At 35.4% G+C, this 15,798-nt stretch overlaps 1 protein-coding gene across 1 annotated transcript; it reads right to left on the reverse strand.

The window, feature by feature from the left end:
- Nucleotides 1-2,387: 2,387 nt before the first annotated feature.
- On the reverse strand, nt 2,388-12,419 carry LOC148878945 (S-adenosyl-L-methionine:benzoic acid/salicylic acid carboxyl methyltransferase 2-like). The gene is made up of 4 exons (XM_088960294.1): nt 12,262-12,419; nt 11,712-12,122; nt 3,977-4,231; nt 2,388-2,747 (listed from the first exon to the last, which is right to left on the reverse strand). Exons 1-4 carry the CDS (start codon nt 12,334-12,336, stop codon nt 2,388-2,390), a joined length of 1,101 nt encoding a protein of 366 aa, XP_088816420.1. The 5' UTR covers nt 12,337-12,419.
- Between the last annotated feature and the right edge of the window lie 3,379 nt (nt 12,420-15,798).

Here is a 15,798-nt window from a genome sequence, read left to right on the forward strand (position 1 = left end):
GCGGCCATCCAAGCAAAAACATTAGAGTTTAGAGTTAGGAATCTTACCCGCTCGATGCGTAGAGGTTCCTTGAGGAATGACCCGATATGGACTTTCTTTTCAAGCTCAGTCTTGAAGAGAAGAATCGAGATAGATTCTTTCGCGAGCTGTCCTTGCTTGTCTTTGGTCTCTTCAAGCGGGTCAATATATAGGTCAACTACCAACGATTATTTTCCCTTGCCTTTTAAGGCCACCACATAACACTTTTGAGACTCAACATGGTACCCTGAACTACACCAATCCCTAGATTTGTTGGAATTTCATTGCAATGTGGTAAGTGGATACCATAGCTCGGAGGGCATGCAAGAATGGGAATCCTCAGTTCATTGGAAGTCTTTGGCCTTTTTAATTGTTTGGAAAAAAGTGAGGCACTACCCTACTGATCTGGGTAACTTAGGAATTTGCCTGACATGACATCAAACACACATTTATTAGGATTAAGTTTTAACTTATATTTGCTTAAAATATTGAAGACCTCGGTGACATTAGTAATGTGAGAGTTGGAAAAATGACTCTTTGTAACCATATTGTCAACATAAACTTCAAATTTATTTCTTATTAACTCTAAAAAAAATTTATTTACAAGTCTTTGATAGGTTGCCCCATAATTTTTTAGGCTGAAGGGCATGACCCTATAATAATATAGGCTGGTCTCGGTTACAAATGTTGTATTTTCTTGATCTACGGGGTCCATCTGTATTTGGTTGTAAAGAGTAGGAGTCCATGAAACTCAACAACTCAAACCCCAAGGTGCATCCACGAGCTGGTCTATGTTGCACGAGAAGCTATCCTTGGGACAGGCTCTATTAAAGTCTATATAGACCATGCACATGCGCCACTTGTCATTCACCTCTTTTATGAGCATCACATTGGCAATCCAGTCCTAGTACTCGACTTCTCTAATGAAATCAGTGTAGCTTTCTGACTCCCCATCAATGGTCCTCCACCAATCTGCGGTGAAGTTCATTTTCCTATACTTTCCAAGTTTGACCAAAGGGTTCACATGTAATTTATAGGTTATCACTGAAGGATCTAGGCTAGGCATATCGATGGCCAACCAAGCAAAAACATCAGAGTTTATAGTTATGAATCTTACCGGCTCAATGAATAGAGGTTCCTTGAAGAGCGACCCCATCTGGACTTTCTTTACAAGTTCAGTTTTGAAGAGAGGAACCAAGACAACTTCATCTGCATGCTACCCTCACATGTCATTGGGATCTCCGAGCGGGTCGAGATTTAGGTTGATTGCCAACGATTATTTGCCCTTGCCTTTTAAGGCCTCCACATAACACTTTCGGGAGTCAAACTGGTCTCATATGAACCCCCTACTTTGTTGGGAATTTCATTATGATATAGTAAGTGGATATCACAACTTGGAGGGCATCCAAGAATGGACAACCTATAATGGGATTATAGGGCGTGGTGAATCAACTACCAAAAAATCATGTTGCAGCCTCTAGTCATATAATGGATAGCCTGTAGATCCATAGGTTTAATCTTGTGCCTCCTATTTGGAGGGATGCCTAGTGACCATCTCATCAATAGTGGGTTGAGCCTTCCCCACACTACATAGTGAAAGTACATGCATCATATGAATTACACAATCAATGCTAACATATCATGTCAAAAAACTAAACCATGAATATAACAACCAATTTTCTATTTTTTTTTTTTTGAGGTTCAAAAAATGTCATTTTTAGAAAAAAGATTGGTATGGCAGTGACCTTTGATGGTAAATTGGTAATTTCCAAATTCCACCCTACCTGGCAGATACCCATCCCCACTCCCTTTCTCCTTACATATTACACATTGAATTTAATAATATTTTGAATATTATGTGAACGATAATTGATAAATTATTTATTTTCTACATTGGCAACATCCCTCCATGAATTTATAAGGGTGCGACTTGTGTTGGCCCGAGTTACCATTTTACTTTGACTCAGCCTCAGGCCTTTTGGTCTACGCCCACTCAATTTTTCACGAAAGCCCAACCCTAACCTGCCCAAGTTGCACCCCTATAAATTTAATGTACAAACATGGGAGATATTCCCCATGCATGTGCAGCTAGGTGCTTGCCTCTCAGCATGTTTATACGTCATTTTAGTTTTACTTTTAGAGACGTATCAAATGAATATAGTCTGGATATCATCCAGGAACAAATGACTAAAATTTTAAAATGAATAATTAAGAAAGAAAGATAAAAAACTATAGCACGAGATATAACACCAATGCTTCTTACTATATTTATTATAATAATGATAAGGCTTTACATCGGAGTTCACTTCTAATAAAATTAATATTATATTATAATAATCTGTAATAATAAATTAAAGACAGCATAATCTTTATTTCCTCCTGGTCATGGAGACGATGACATTAGTATATTTAGTCTCCTCCTTGGACATGTAGTTAGTCAGGATCTCTCTATACCTCCAAAATACTTCTTCCATTAAAGCCTCTCCAAAGTGAACAACAAGCAATGGTTCTGCCACAGTTCTCATGTATTTGGCTACGATGTTTGCACCTCTGAGCTTGTCAGCGTTGTTATTACCTGGTTTGTCTTCAGGATTCCAATTTATCTCGAATGTTTCTAGCTTATCAATGTTAAAGGATCCCTCTCTTCCTATCACAGTCTTTATTTCGCTCGGAGATGGTGTATATGTGGGCAAATTAAATGTGTCCACTTTCTCCTCTTCAATTAATCCCTACATAATGTATAAATAAAAAAAGCAGCTTGTTAACCAACAAATCGTTTCAAAGCAGTGAAAATATTAAGGTCTTTTGGGACAATTTATTAAAGCTAGGGTTCGACTATAATATTGATAGGGGAAAAACATATAACCAATCAACCATTATACTAAAACTGATAATTGTTTTATCTTTGGAAACAGGATCAGATTGGCGCCCCACAGCGCCTCCCACATTTGCTATGGGAAATATTTCCAATGCACGGTGAGATGTGCATGTGGAGCGCTTGTGGGCGCTTTATGTTTGTGATTTCTTTGAAAATCATGTATTTTTTAATTAAAAATAAGTGATAAAAGGCTAGAATGTGCCCAACCCTTCCTTTTTCCCTTTCACCTTTTATTACTCCTCCTCATCATCAATGTTTTTAATTCGTCAGTAACTCCTTCTTCCCTTTCCGAGATTCTAAAAAGCTGACAGTCCACATGAGATGTGCATGTGGAGGTAAGGATTTATCAAAAAAGATTTGTAAAGATTTATCAAACGACACCAATTTTCACTAAACCTATGTTTGGTTTGAAGGAAAAGGTAAAAAAAAGGAAGGGGAGATAAGGAAACCCATACAAGATTTATAAAGGTTTTCTTACCTTTTCCTACTTTTCCTTCAAACCAAACATAGCCTAAATGACATCTTAGATAGTTCAAATGTATAATTAACTGGATAGAAAAGCCACTCATCATCATCATTTTCATTATTATATTAATCTAGTAGACAGGAGCTGATGAGTTTCATTCCTATTACAATAGTGAAAATTGTTCAGTGGATTTAAAACTTAAAATAGAGAACTTGACGGAAACAAGGCTGAATCAAAGATTTCTTTTGTCAAACGAATTCTGATGGGCTCCGCACTCAGCCTGCCCCACAATCCATCTATTGTTCACCTAGGGGATGGGTTATGGGGCACACGTGGAGTGCGTTCTGTGGGTTGTAGCCCATCCCATCTGTTATTAAACCATATCCATATGCTACAACACTGTCGTAGCACTTCACTGAAACAAACAAAAAGATCCAGGGATTTTTAGCCCCCTAATAACACTTTTGATATAATAATCGGTATCTTTTTGGGGTGACTATTTAAATTAGAATTAAATGAAGTGACATCTCTAGATTTTTTGGGGTAATTAATTTAACAATTCAAAGCCGTTTTCTCATCAGTAGCTTTAAAGAACTCTCCTTTTATATTCTTACCTCAGAAACCATGCTATTGAGTGCTTGTGCCAGCAGCTCCCAAATATAGCAACACTCTTTACCAGTGGGAACTTGGCTCCTCCTACCCAGAAGTGTTGAGATCATACGCCCTCCTGGAACCAACTCTTTTGAGTGAGACCTAAGGAACACTGAAAAGTCTCTTTCAAATTGCTCTAAGTATGCTTTTAAAACGCTGGGAGGGCTTGTTTTAGCCATGTAAATGTTCCCTTTATTACTTTCTACTCCTTCAGGAACCTGTCATCATATATATATCATCATCCTTAATTGGTCTGCAGCTTAGAAGAAGTAATGAGTATATGATTTTGTCAATTGCGCCAACTGAACGTCCAAACAAATCAAAGTTACGTTGCTTATCTGAGACAAAAAATGTAGACTGTATAAAGAATGAACGAAGTGAAGGCTCTGGCTTGGGAACAGAGCCATGGAAATGACCTTTCCCTGTACAACACAAAAGTTTCAGTGAACCAAACTAATAAACTCTTATTCTTTGATATGATGGAAATTAATTAAGAAGGTAGCTAGCAACTATATATCACTTGCTTTGAGCAAATTAAATCAAAGAACCTCTGTAGATGGCATTAGTTGGATGGGGATATATACCTGGAGAGATGAATTACAGGCGTAACTGGTTTCTCCAATCCCTCCATTCATGTGCAGAACTTCAACCACCTCCATGGCTTTGTCCAATTAATGTTAGACTTTGTGCGATGGAAGATTGGGTGGAAAGTATTTTTATTCTACGTTTCCAACTTCTACCCATGTAATTTTTGCAAAAAAAAAAAAAAAAACACTTTTATCATGTGTAAAAGTTAATAATCCATTTTTTAAAACTCCTAATTTAACTTATTGCCTACTAATCAGAACATTATAACTTCCCAAATAAAAGGATTTTTCTATTATTTATTTATTTTCGCTAATAGATACTTCAATTTAATATTGAATTGAAGAATAAATTGAAAATTTTTAAGTGTTTAAAAGCATGTCATCATTATCATTACAAGTAGACCCCTTTCATAAGAATCTCTCAACAAGAGCCACAAAAATGTTCAAAATATCCATGCATTTACAATTAAGCTGATTTTTACAAAAAAAAAAAAAAAGAACAATACAAACTTTATGAACAACTAAATAAAAAATAAGAGAGTTTAAAGTTGTAGCTTTAATGATTGACATGAAGGGAAAATGTGGAAAATAATTCAATTACCCATAAAAAATTTGGAAAATAAATATAAACATTTTGAATCAAAAGTAATTATATGGATATTTTGGACATTTTCATGCCTTCTGTTATAGGATTCTAAGAAAAATGGTCTATAATTAAGACTATATTAAAAAGTTGAGAGGAGATAATTGCACTTATCAAACTTTGGAAAGTTTTATAAAAAGTCATAAACTTTAAGGGAGGTTTTAACAATTTACCAATCAGAAATGTCAATGAAGAATTCAATAAGGTGAAAGAATCTCTTAATAGCCATATACGGTTATATGGTGCCATAAATAATGAACCGGGACTATTATACACCAACTTTAGGCAATTTGGGATATTTGAGATTGTGTTTGGTGTGAAGGAAAAAGTAGGGGAATTGCAAAATTACATGGAACGAAACCAACAAAAAAATAGCGAAATTCCAATATTATAATCTGTACTGTTTCAATATTACATAGAATTGGAGTCCTTTCTTTCTTTCAATCTAAAGAAAACAATCTCAACCGTTTGATTCTATATTGTTTCACAATACATACTCCAAAGGAAATCAGCATTATATCTCTATGAAATTAACTTTCCAAAACATTAACCTCTTCCCTCATTTGTTCCATACTTCTCACGTTACTATTCCAAGACTCATTGTTTGACGCCGTTGTTTTGAGATTATAATGATCCATTAGGGTTAGAGAAGTGGAAAAAAGGGGAGAAGACAGAATAATATTTTAAAAACTCCGCTCTATCTAAACAATGAATCTAAGCCAAAATTTTACATTATATTTCTTTAATAAATGTTTTTATTAAATTCTTTTTTTTTTCAAAAGAAAATAAACAAACGAGCATGGTTTTCACTTAACTTTTCTAGTTTTCTTACATGGCAGAGCCATTTTGGCGGTTCTCTAATTAATTTGTACGGGTGGTTGGATAAAGTGTATTGCTACTACTGACACTAGTGACTATTCCGACGTCCCTACATCATCCGTCATTGTTATATGGTTTCAGAAAGTGACATCAATCATTCAAATACCCCTTTTTTTCTTATTTAGGGGGAGATGTATCTTTTCAATAAACGGTGGTGGTAGTCTGCGCATCATGGTTTTTTAACCGCTGCTCTCTGATAAAAAATCGTTGAATTAGTATGATTTGTTAATTTAGGCGATTGAATCGTTAATCCAAAAATTAGTGGTCAAAATAGTTTTATTTTTGGGTCGTTTTTTAAAACTATAATATGAATAGAATTCTAGAAACAATTCGTACATAGTAAATCCAAAGTGAAATAATTCAAACATTGCAATTGATATTGAACTACCAACATATATTATTTAATATATCATATTTATTTATTTATACAAATTTTCCCTGCAAAATTACTTAACATTTTATTACCTTTTAATAGCGGGGAACCGTGCAATGCACGGAATTTGTTAGTGAAACAAAAACCAATGACCATTATAAGGAATGAATGTAATGCTGTCTAAAAGTGTTTTAAAAACTTATTCGGAGGTTGAATCGCTTTATTTAATTTATGTTTTTAATTTTTTGTTTATAAAAAATATAAAAATTGCAATTTGAGGCCAAAAGGGGGGTCATCGGGTTGAACGGTCCAACCATCCATCTGTCTAAATCAGACGATTTTTTACCAAGTCAATGGTTTTTTACCTTCTCTGGTTTTACTCAAATCGCACTCATAATCTTGATCGGGTGATGGTTCGAATGGTTCAACCGATCAAGTCAATGACAAGTTGCAAACACTTATTAGAAATAACTAATATTTATTTTAATAATTTGTTACAAAAATAATTTAGTAATTTGGATTAATTATATTAGTAATGATTAAAAAAAATAATAAATTACTGTTAATTACTTAATAAAACAATTATTTTTTCATATTATTTGTTAGTGTTCTATTTTATTTATTTTATTTCATTAATGATTAAGTGTTTTAGTTTTATGTAAATATTACTTAAATATTAATAAATATATAAAATTAGATTGAAGTCATAATTAAATTAATCTAATTCCAAACTTGAGGTTTAAGACTTCATATTAGGCTTTGGTGAATCCTCAACCTAACCCAATCCTCAATTAATTTGCACCCCTAAGAACAATGTGACATTCCTGATTAGACTAAACCAAACAGAATACAACCCTTGTATGTATTATTTTTAGATTTTAGCTATTTCTATATAAAAATTATTAATATTAAAACTAAAGTAGTTATGAGAGATGGGACAACTACCCCATTGTGTAGCCTAACAAACCAATGCTCACATATTGTGAAAAAAATGAATAAATAAATAAAACTATGAACAGAACAACCACCTTTTTTATTTGGTGGTTCCAAAAGAAAATGTCACTTTTTGAAAAAAGTTTGGTATGGTAGTGACTATGAATGCCCAAGGAAAGTTGGGTAAAAGTGACCTGCCCCTACCCCCACCCTTTGCCTAGGCAAGTTGGGTAAAAGTGACCTGCCCCTACCCCCACCCTTTGCCTAGGCAAGTTGGGTAAAAGTGACCTGCCCCTACCCTCACCCTTGGCCCAGGCAAGTTTGGTAAAAGTGACCTACCCCTACCCAACTCATATATTAAATTTACTAAAAATACTCTTATTGCTTAGAATTGAATTATTCTTGTAAGGCATGTAAGCATATGTATTATTTATTAAATTAAAGGGTAAATTGCAAATTAGTACATGTACTTTAGGCCTAGTCTTACATTGGTACCCAAATTTCAAAACACTCCAATCCAGTACTTGAAGTATCAAACGTCCCAATTTAGTCTTTGTCGTTAGCAGTCCGTCAGTTATTTATATAATGTGATGACATGTGTGGCTTAAAATTTTTAAAAATGTCAAATTACCCTTCGAAATAAGACATTGTTCATCATCATCTTCCTTAAGAATCAAGGTTGAATCAAAGCAATTATGAACAACTTGAAGGACATTTGGGTTTGGGCATTTGGATTGTTGATAAAGAAAATTAGATGACACCTAAAGGGCATATGTATCTTTTCACATGCCACTTAATGGCAATTAACAATTTTGGACTAAATTGGGACGTTTGGGGAATTCAGGTAATTGGCACCTTTTGAAATTTGAATATCAAAGTGAGACTAGGCCCAAAATATAGGATACTAATCTACAATTTACCTAAATCTAATAATATTTTGAATCTTATATAAAAGATAATTGATAATTTATATATTTTCTACATTCTGAACATCTCTCCATAAATTTATAGGGGTGCAACTCAGGTTAGCCCGAGGTTAGCAGTTTACTCTAACGCAAGCTCAAGCCTTTGGGCCAGGCCCAGTCAAGTTTTGGCAAATTACAGTTCAAGTATGTGAGATATTTCTGATGTATAACTGGGTGCTGAGCTCTCGACATATTTGGACGTCTTTTGGTTTTAGGAGACTTGTATCATATGAATATAGTCCGAATATCAACATTGTATAAAAAGAAAAGAACAAATGGGTCCCTCCATTCATGTGCAAATTAAAACTTCAACCACCTCTATGATTTTGTCATATTAATATTAGACTTTGTGGCTTTGTTTGGAAAGAATATAATATAAATATGTAAAATGCAAAATCTTATATTTATGTTTGCACGCGATAGAAGATTGGGTGATAAGTATTTTTATAACCGCTGGCGTTGAGCATGTATGCCCATGGTTTCATTATATTCCCTAGCCTTTCTCCTAATGGCTCCCGTTGTTCTTTTATTAAATGTGCTTAATCTGTAAATGGCATGCAATTTATCGAAAAAAGTAGATATAATGCTTTTAAATATTTCAAAATTCCTAATTTGACTTATTGCCTATGAATAACGACATTATAGTTTCCCAAAAAAAAAGGATCTTTTTATAATTATTTTGGTTTATAGACACTTCAATTTAATATTGTAATTCAAGAACAAATTGAAAATTTTGAACTTACATCATCTTTTTGTTAATTATATTCTTATTGTCATCAAACTAACAAAGGTGATGATGCTCGAAATGCACCGGTTTCTACTAGACTGACAACTCAGACATGGGTGAGAAGGTTGGCAGGTCGGGTCTGCAAGGCAAACATACATCAAAGAGCCCGGGGTGTGGACCCGGGCTAATGAGCTCTAGTAGTCAAGTTAAAACCGAGTTGAGAGAGAGAAAGAGATCAGAGCAAAGTGAGAGCTAGAATGAGAGAACTATTGAAAGCGTACCATTAGAGGGCGAGTAGACCTTTAGGTTTGGTATTTCTAAGAGGTCGGATAGCTCGCCAAGTTGCATAAGCGGTCCGAGGTTGTTGTTGTCCTTCTCGGTCAGGTCTGCCAATCTTCTTTCAAGCAAGACCGGTGTTATTTAGGCAATGTCACCGATCTACTGAGGAGTATTCTTCCGAGGCCCTGCCACGTAAGATGTTGAGGTGGTTTCAGGTGTCCACATGGCAATGAATAACTGGCAGGTCACTTTTATTTATCATCAATTGCTCCCACTTCTGAGTCCCAGGTGAACGATTCAAGCGAATGAAGTAGATCATTCTCATTCGGCTATTTAAGCGATTTAAGGGCAGTTTGATCAGGTCGCAAATTGGTATCGGTTCGGTTCCGATGGTTGATGTCTTCTGACAAGTCGTGTGGTAGGCTCACGTTGACGTGATGCAAAATTTAGTTATTGGGACATAAAAAATGCGCTAAAATGCCTTGGGAGTCGATCTGTCGCACCCTTAGGAACCATCGGGTTAGATTGATCATGGTCGTTGATGAACCAAGTCTTCCACCTATAAATAGTGGTGCCTGGGGGGTACATTTCACTTGTCCTTGGGGAGAGATCGACGCAATTAATGGGTTTGGCAAGGTTGGTTGGTCCGTTCCTTAGCATCTTCAAGCGGGTGTTCATTCTTCCCTTCTTTTTACTTTCCTTCTTTAACAATGTTAGGTAACGAGTCTGAGGGAGAGAGGCAGCAGGTCGTCTGTGCCGAGGAGGGATCTTCAGTGCAAGACCAGTTAAATTCTCATAAAGAGGCTTTGACAAGGTGCGACTTGGGTTGGCCTGAGTTACCCTTTTATTCTCAGGCTCAGAACTTTTGGGCTAGGCCCACTCAATTTTTGACAAAAACCCAACCCTAACCTACCCAAGTTGCACCCCTATAAATTTAACGTACAAGCATGGGAGATATTTCCCATATATGTGTAGCTAGGTGCTTAGCTCTCAGCATTTTATACATCTTTTTACACTATAAGAAAAACGGTCAAAGTTATCACGTACCTTAAAAAAAACTTTCAAAAAAGAATTATCAAACGACACCAATTTTCACTAAATGACATCTTGGGTTAGTTCAAATGTACAGTTATCACGGTCAAAGTTCTCTCTCTCTTTGTTCAAATAAATCGGGCTCTCTTCACCTCTCTCTCTATTTATCTATCTATTTTGTTATTCAATTCTGAAGTCTTGATATCTTGTCCACTTCGTGTTACAAATTTATTAATTAATTCAACAGTCACAATTTCATTGAAACCAACTTCTAAAATTCTACTACCGGCTTCTCTGTCGAGGAAAAAAATAGCTGCAGGAAATGAAAGTATGGAAAGAAAAAACAGGGGGAGAGCTCAACCCATCTCGGCATATGCTTCCCGAGCCAAAGCTAATTGGCAGCAATTGCTATGGGACGGAACATACAGATGAAATCGGCCCATATGCCGACAGCCAAGAGAAAGCATTCCAATAGGCCACAGCAATTATTTATTTCGCCTCAATCACCTCACACGCCAAATTCCCACCTTGACAATGTCATATATGTGTCTGGAACCGTAGACATTTATTAATTAAATGTTTTATACTTTAAGCGATCATTAGGTGTTACATCAGCACAACATATCCGTTAGGAAAAGGGCTAAAACGAAGCTTTTCCCATAACTTTTATTGTTATTCGAGGAGAAAGATTGCCCTTTAGAAGCTTAAAATTCAAAGCGTTTATGTATTAATGTGACTACTTAATTAGAATTAGATAAAGTGACGTCTATGGGATCATAATAATGAGTCTAGATTTTTGGATAATTAATTTCCCAATTATGAGGTGAAATGGACTGTAAAAAGGCCTAGATTTTAGTCTTGCATTAAAAAATGAACTTTTATCTTTTATAATACGAGCTAAAGTCCTTTCCTCATCAATGTTCATCAGTAGCTTTAAAGAACTCTGTTTTTATATTCTTATCTCATAAACCATGCTATTGAGCGCCTGCGCCAGCAGCTCCCATACTCTTTACTGGAGGGATCTTCGCTCCTCCTACCCAGAAGTGTTAACATCATACATCCTCCTGGAACCATCTCTTCTGAGCGTGACTTAAGAAACACTGAAAAGACTCTTTCAAATTGCTCCAAGTATGCTTTGAAAACGCTTGGAGGGCTTGTTTTCGCCATGTAAATGTTCCCCTCATTACCTTCTACCCCTTCAGGAACCTGTCATCATATTTGCTTAGTATATTGTGCCAACTGAACTGAACGTCTAAACAAATCAAAGTTAAGTTGCTTACCTGAGACAAAAAATGTAGACTGTATAAAGAATGAACGAAGTGAAGGCTCAGGCTTGGGAACAGCCTACCATAGAAAGAACCAGGAACTCCAAATATAAAACATGGCCCAGAATCTTTTCCTTGGTCGTCTTGCCTCAATTTCTTGTACAAGTCTGGCAAGGATCTGAAAATAGTATTGAAGTCATTCCCTGGAAGGTCATTCAAGAACACCTTAAACTCTGGGCAGGGACAACCTGTCTCGCCGTATTTGGTGCGGATGAGATTGATAAGGTCAGAGACCACCGACAAGGTATTGGGTCCGGAGGCACAACCCAAGTCTGCAATCCCAAGGTTTTTGGGCAAAGTGGTCGTTGAACAGAGATTGAGTATGGCCTCTGCAGTTATGGGCTTGGTCATGGAAATGACCTTTCCCTGCACAACACAAAAGTTTCAGTGAACCGATATGATGGAAATTAATTAAGAAGGTAGCTAGCAACTATATATCACTTGCTTTGAGCAAATTAAATCAAAGAACCTCTGTAGATGGTATTAGTTGGTTGGGGATATATACCTGGAGAGATGAATTACAGGCGTAACTGATTTCTCCAATCCCTCCATTCATGTGCAGAACTTCAACCACCTCCATGGCTTTGTCTTGAATATTTGTGCTTTTTTTTTTTTTTGTCACTCCAACTTAATTACAGTACTATTAATGTCCGACTTTGTGTGGAGGAAGATTGGATGGTATGTATTCTTATAGCCGCTGGCGCTGAGAAATGTATGGCCATGGTTCAATCTCTAGCTTTTGCTCCCAATGTCCCACGTTGTCCTTTTAGTCTTTCAATGAAAAAAATAAAACCGTGTTTATTTTACATTCCCTTGTTTGACTATATATGATTTACAATAACTACCCTAAAAAAAAATCTTTTTGTACTTTGTTTAAAAATCATCAATTTACCATCTACTGAAAACACCGATGAATACAAAAAACCTATTACCATTTTAAGAAATTTCTAATCAAGTCGAATTTGGATTGGATTCAACTGCATCCAATTCAATGCAACTAATGAAAACTGAAATCTGAATCTAATCGGATTTCGGAATTTTTGGATGGGATTTGCATTTAATTTAACTTTACTCCATATTTCTTAAAATTGAAAAATAAAAAATAAAAAAATGAATTACATTTTAACTTTTATACATAATTAAATTAGTATAGAACTATAGATATAAAATATTAAATTTATATATATTATATTATATTTTTATATATAAGTATATAAACTGTATATATTAAATCAATATATCTATTATAAAATAATCAATATTTCAGGGTTAAGGAGTTCATTGGCATCCCTAATTATCAATGGAAGGTTAAACTCATAATACACCTGGTTGGTATGTGTTGCTATTAGAATCGAAAATCTAAAATAGCTCCCAACTAGGTTGATAATTTTTTTTTTCAAATATATATGGTTAAGACTTTAGACTGAAGCTTTTTATTTTTCAAGTATGGTTTTTGCGCACACACAACACATGCACAAAAAAGGGAAGGATAAAAGATATGATATCTGAAAAACTAAGCTTCATATTAGTCAACCAGAATCATAAGCCAATCAGGTATTATTTATCAAAATTTATGGGTGATTTTTGATTGGTGAAAATTCTTTGAATACCATTTCTTTCTTGCATCATAGATTTCCCTTTGTTAACTCTCCATCCATATCTATTATCATGTAACAGCTTGTGTGGTTTAAGCTTTCTAAAAATCCCAGTTTTGCCCTTTATTAACTTTTAGCTTAATTCTTTATGCCAGGACAAAAATCTTCCCTCACTGAGAAAAGGCAACCTTGAGAAGGTATCAGTCACTAGAGTCTAGAGTCCAGCAGTTTTGTACAGCAGAGTGGATAATGTAGGTTACTTCCAACCTGATCTTTCCAGATGTAGTTTGAGTTTGGTGGGATTAGGCAATTGGTTCCTAACACTATCTTGCCAAGATGGTGAAGGAATGAACATAAGCATCACAAAATCGATGACATTGGGGGAGGAACACTTAGGTTGATGAATTTTCATTAGAATGTTTGAAGTTTTGAATGAACCCCACACCAGATTAAAGTGAAAACCCAGAGAAGTACATGCCTGTTTGTGAGTATGAACAAGGCATCAAGTTTTTATTAGGGGTAGCAACCGTGGGCTTTTTTTTGTAATCAAACCGGTACTATCGGTTTTTGGAAAACTGGTAACTGAAACCGAACTTAAGTCAATCGATTAATCTATTGATCAGTTCGAACCGAACCGTGGGCCTTTTTTTGTAATCACACTGGTACTATTAGTTTTTGGAAAATTGGTAACTAAAAATGAACTGAAACCAATCGGTTAACTGATTGACCAGTTCAGTTCATTGGTTTTGTAATTTTTACAATATATAATAAAAAATTATAAATATATATAAAATACTATATTTTAAATAATAAATAATATATCATATATTATAAATATATATTTATATATAATGCATATTTATTAATTTATAATATATAAAATATATAATATATAATATACATAAATATATAAAAATATATAGAAATATATGTATATTGGTTAGTTTAGTTAATTGTCGTTTTTCTATATTGGTTAACCGAAATCGAATTGGCTGGTTCGATTAACCAATTTTTTGGTCCGGTTTCGGTCGATTTAGTTTTTTGGCTTTTTTTGCTCACCCCTAATTTTTACAGAAGCATGTGTTGAAAAAAGAGACATTTTGCTCAATGATTTCTCAAAACCACAAATAAGGTAGGAAAGGTATGGACCAATAGAAAAAGAAAAAAACAATGTACATCCTAAGCTATATACAACTGAAAAAGAAAATTAATATACAAGAAGAGATGGGAAAAAGAAAAGACTCACTGTGTCAACAAAAACATCCATCTAGCTTGTTGTGACCAAGAAATTTGTCGTTGATAAGATAAGGGAAAATTCCCGATTAGTACCTTATACTTTGGGCCTAGTGCTGAAAGGGATGAGAGATCCATCATATGGGTGGCCGAACCCTGCAGGAATGTTGGGTGAATTTTCAAAAACTTCTCTCTCTCCCATCTAGGAATCACATTCCCTATTTTAGAAAACTACATTTTCAATGATCAATCTTGAACCAAAATTGGACCGGATTTGAAACAAAAGGGAGGAGAGTGATATACCTAATATGAAGTAGTAGTAACTCCCAATGAATGTGTTCACGCCCAAGGAGAAAACCAAAACCCGCTTCCATTGAAGATGACACAGTGTGTAGTGAAGAAGGATTAGTAGGATAGCTCTTTAGCAAGAATGGAGTAGAGGGCTGGTGAGCACGACTTCAGATTTCTTCTTCTACTAAGAAGCAATATCAAGAACAATTCTTGATCACTCCCACAAGTGGAGATCGAACTGGGTAGGGGTGGCAAGAATAGGGAAGAACTCTATAGATTGATGTGTTGTATATAACTGAGGAATTCACCCCCTTTATTTATAGCCTTCTCAGGATCAGCCTCCTAATCTAATTAGGAGAGAGTTCCTTAATCCAAATCCGGTATTTGGATGGACTCTTGAATGGATAAGACTTACCTTATCCTTCAGCTAATCCTAATCAGATTATAAATCCTATCTTGCCTCCTTTTAATTAACTAACTTAAACCCAGTTTGAATTGGGTTTTAGGCCCATTAAGTTTATGTGCTCACTTAACCTCTTTACCTACTACCCAATTGGCTTTCTTTGTATGGTGTGGGACCCAAACATTGATCTACACATCACCCACGTGGGCTCAGGCCAATCTTTTTACAAGGCCTGGCCGGATTCACTGTAAAAGACAGTGAACCCCTGAGTCCATCACTATGGGCTCTTAATGGGCCCAACATTTACACTAAATGGTCCTTGGGTCCAACCATGTTATGAAAAACCCAATAACTATGGGCAGATGCAAAATTAGCCCATCAGGTATTACTACCCTTAATGGTCTTACACTTAACCTCTCAGCCCATAATGATCAAACACTATCCGACAAGAGAGGACCTCTCCCTCGGCTACAAGGAACAGTGTTGCACTCTCTACTCACATGGATCCCGGAAATTAAAA

The sequence above is a fragment of the Nelumbo lutea genome, chromosome 1 (assembly GCF_056320005.1).
Source record: "Nelumbo lutea isolate HS-2025 chromosome 1, American lotus-T2T, whole genome shotgun sequence".
NCBI lineage: Eukaryota > Viridiplantae > Streptophyta > Magnoliopsida > Proteales > Nelumbonaceae > Nelumbo > Nelumbo lutea.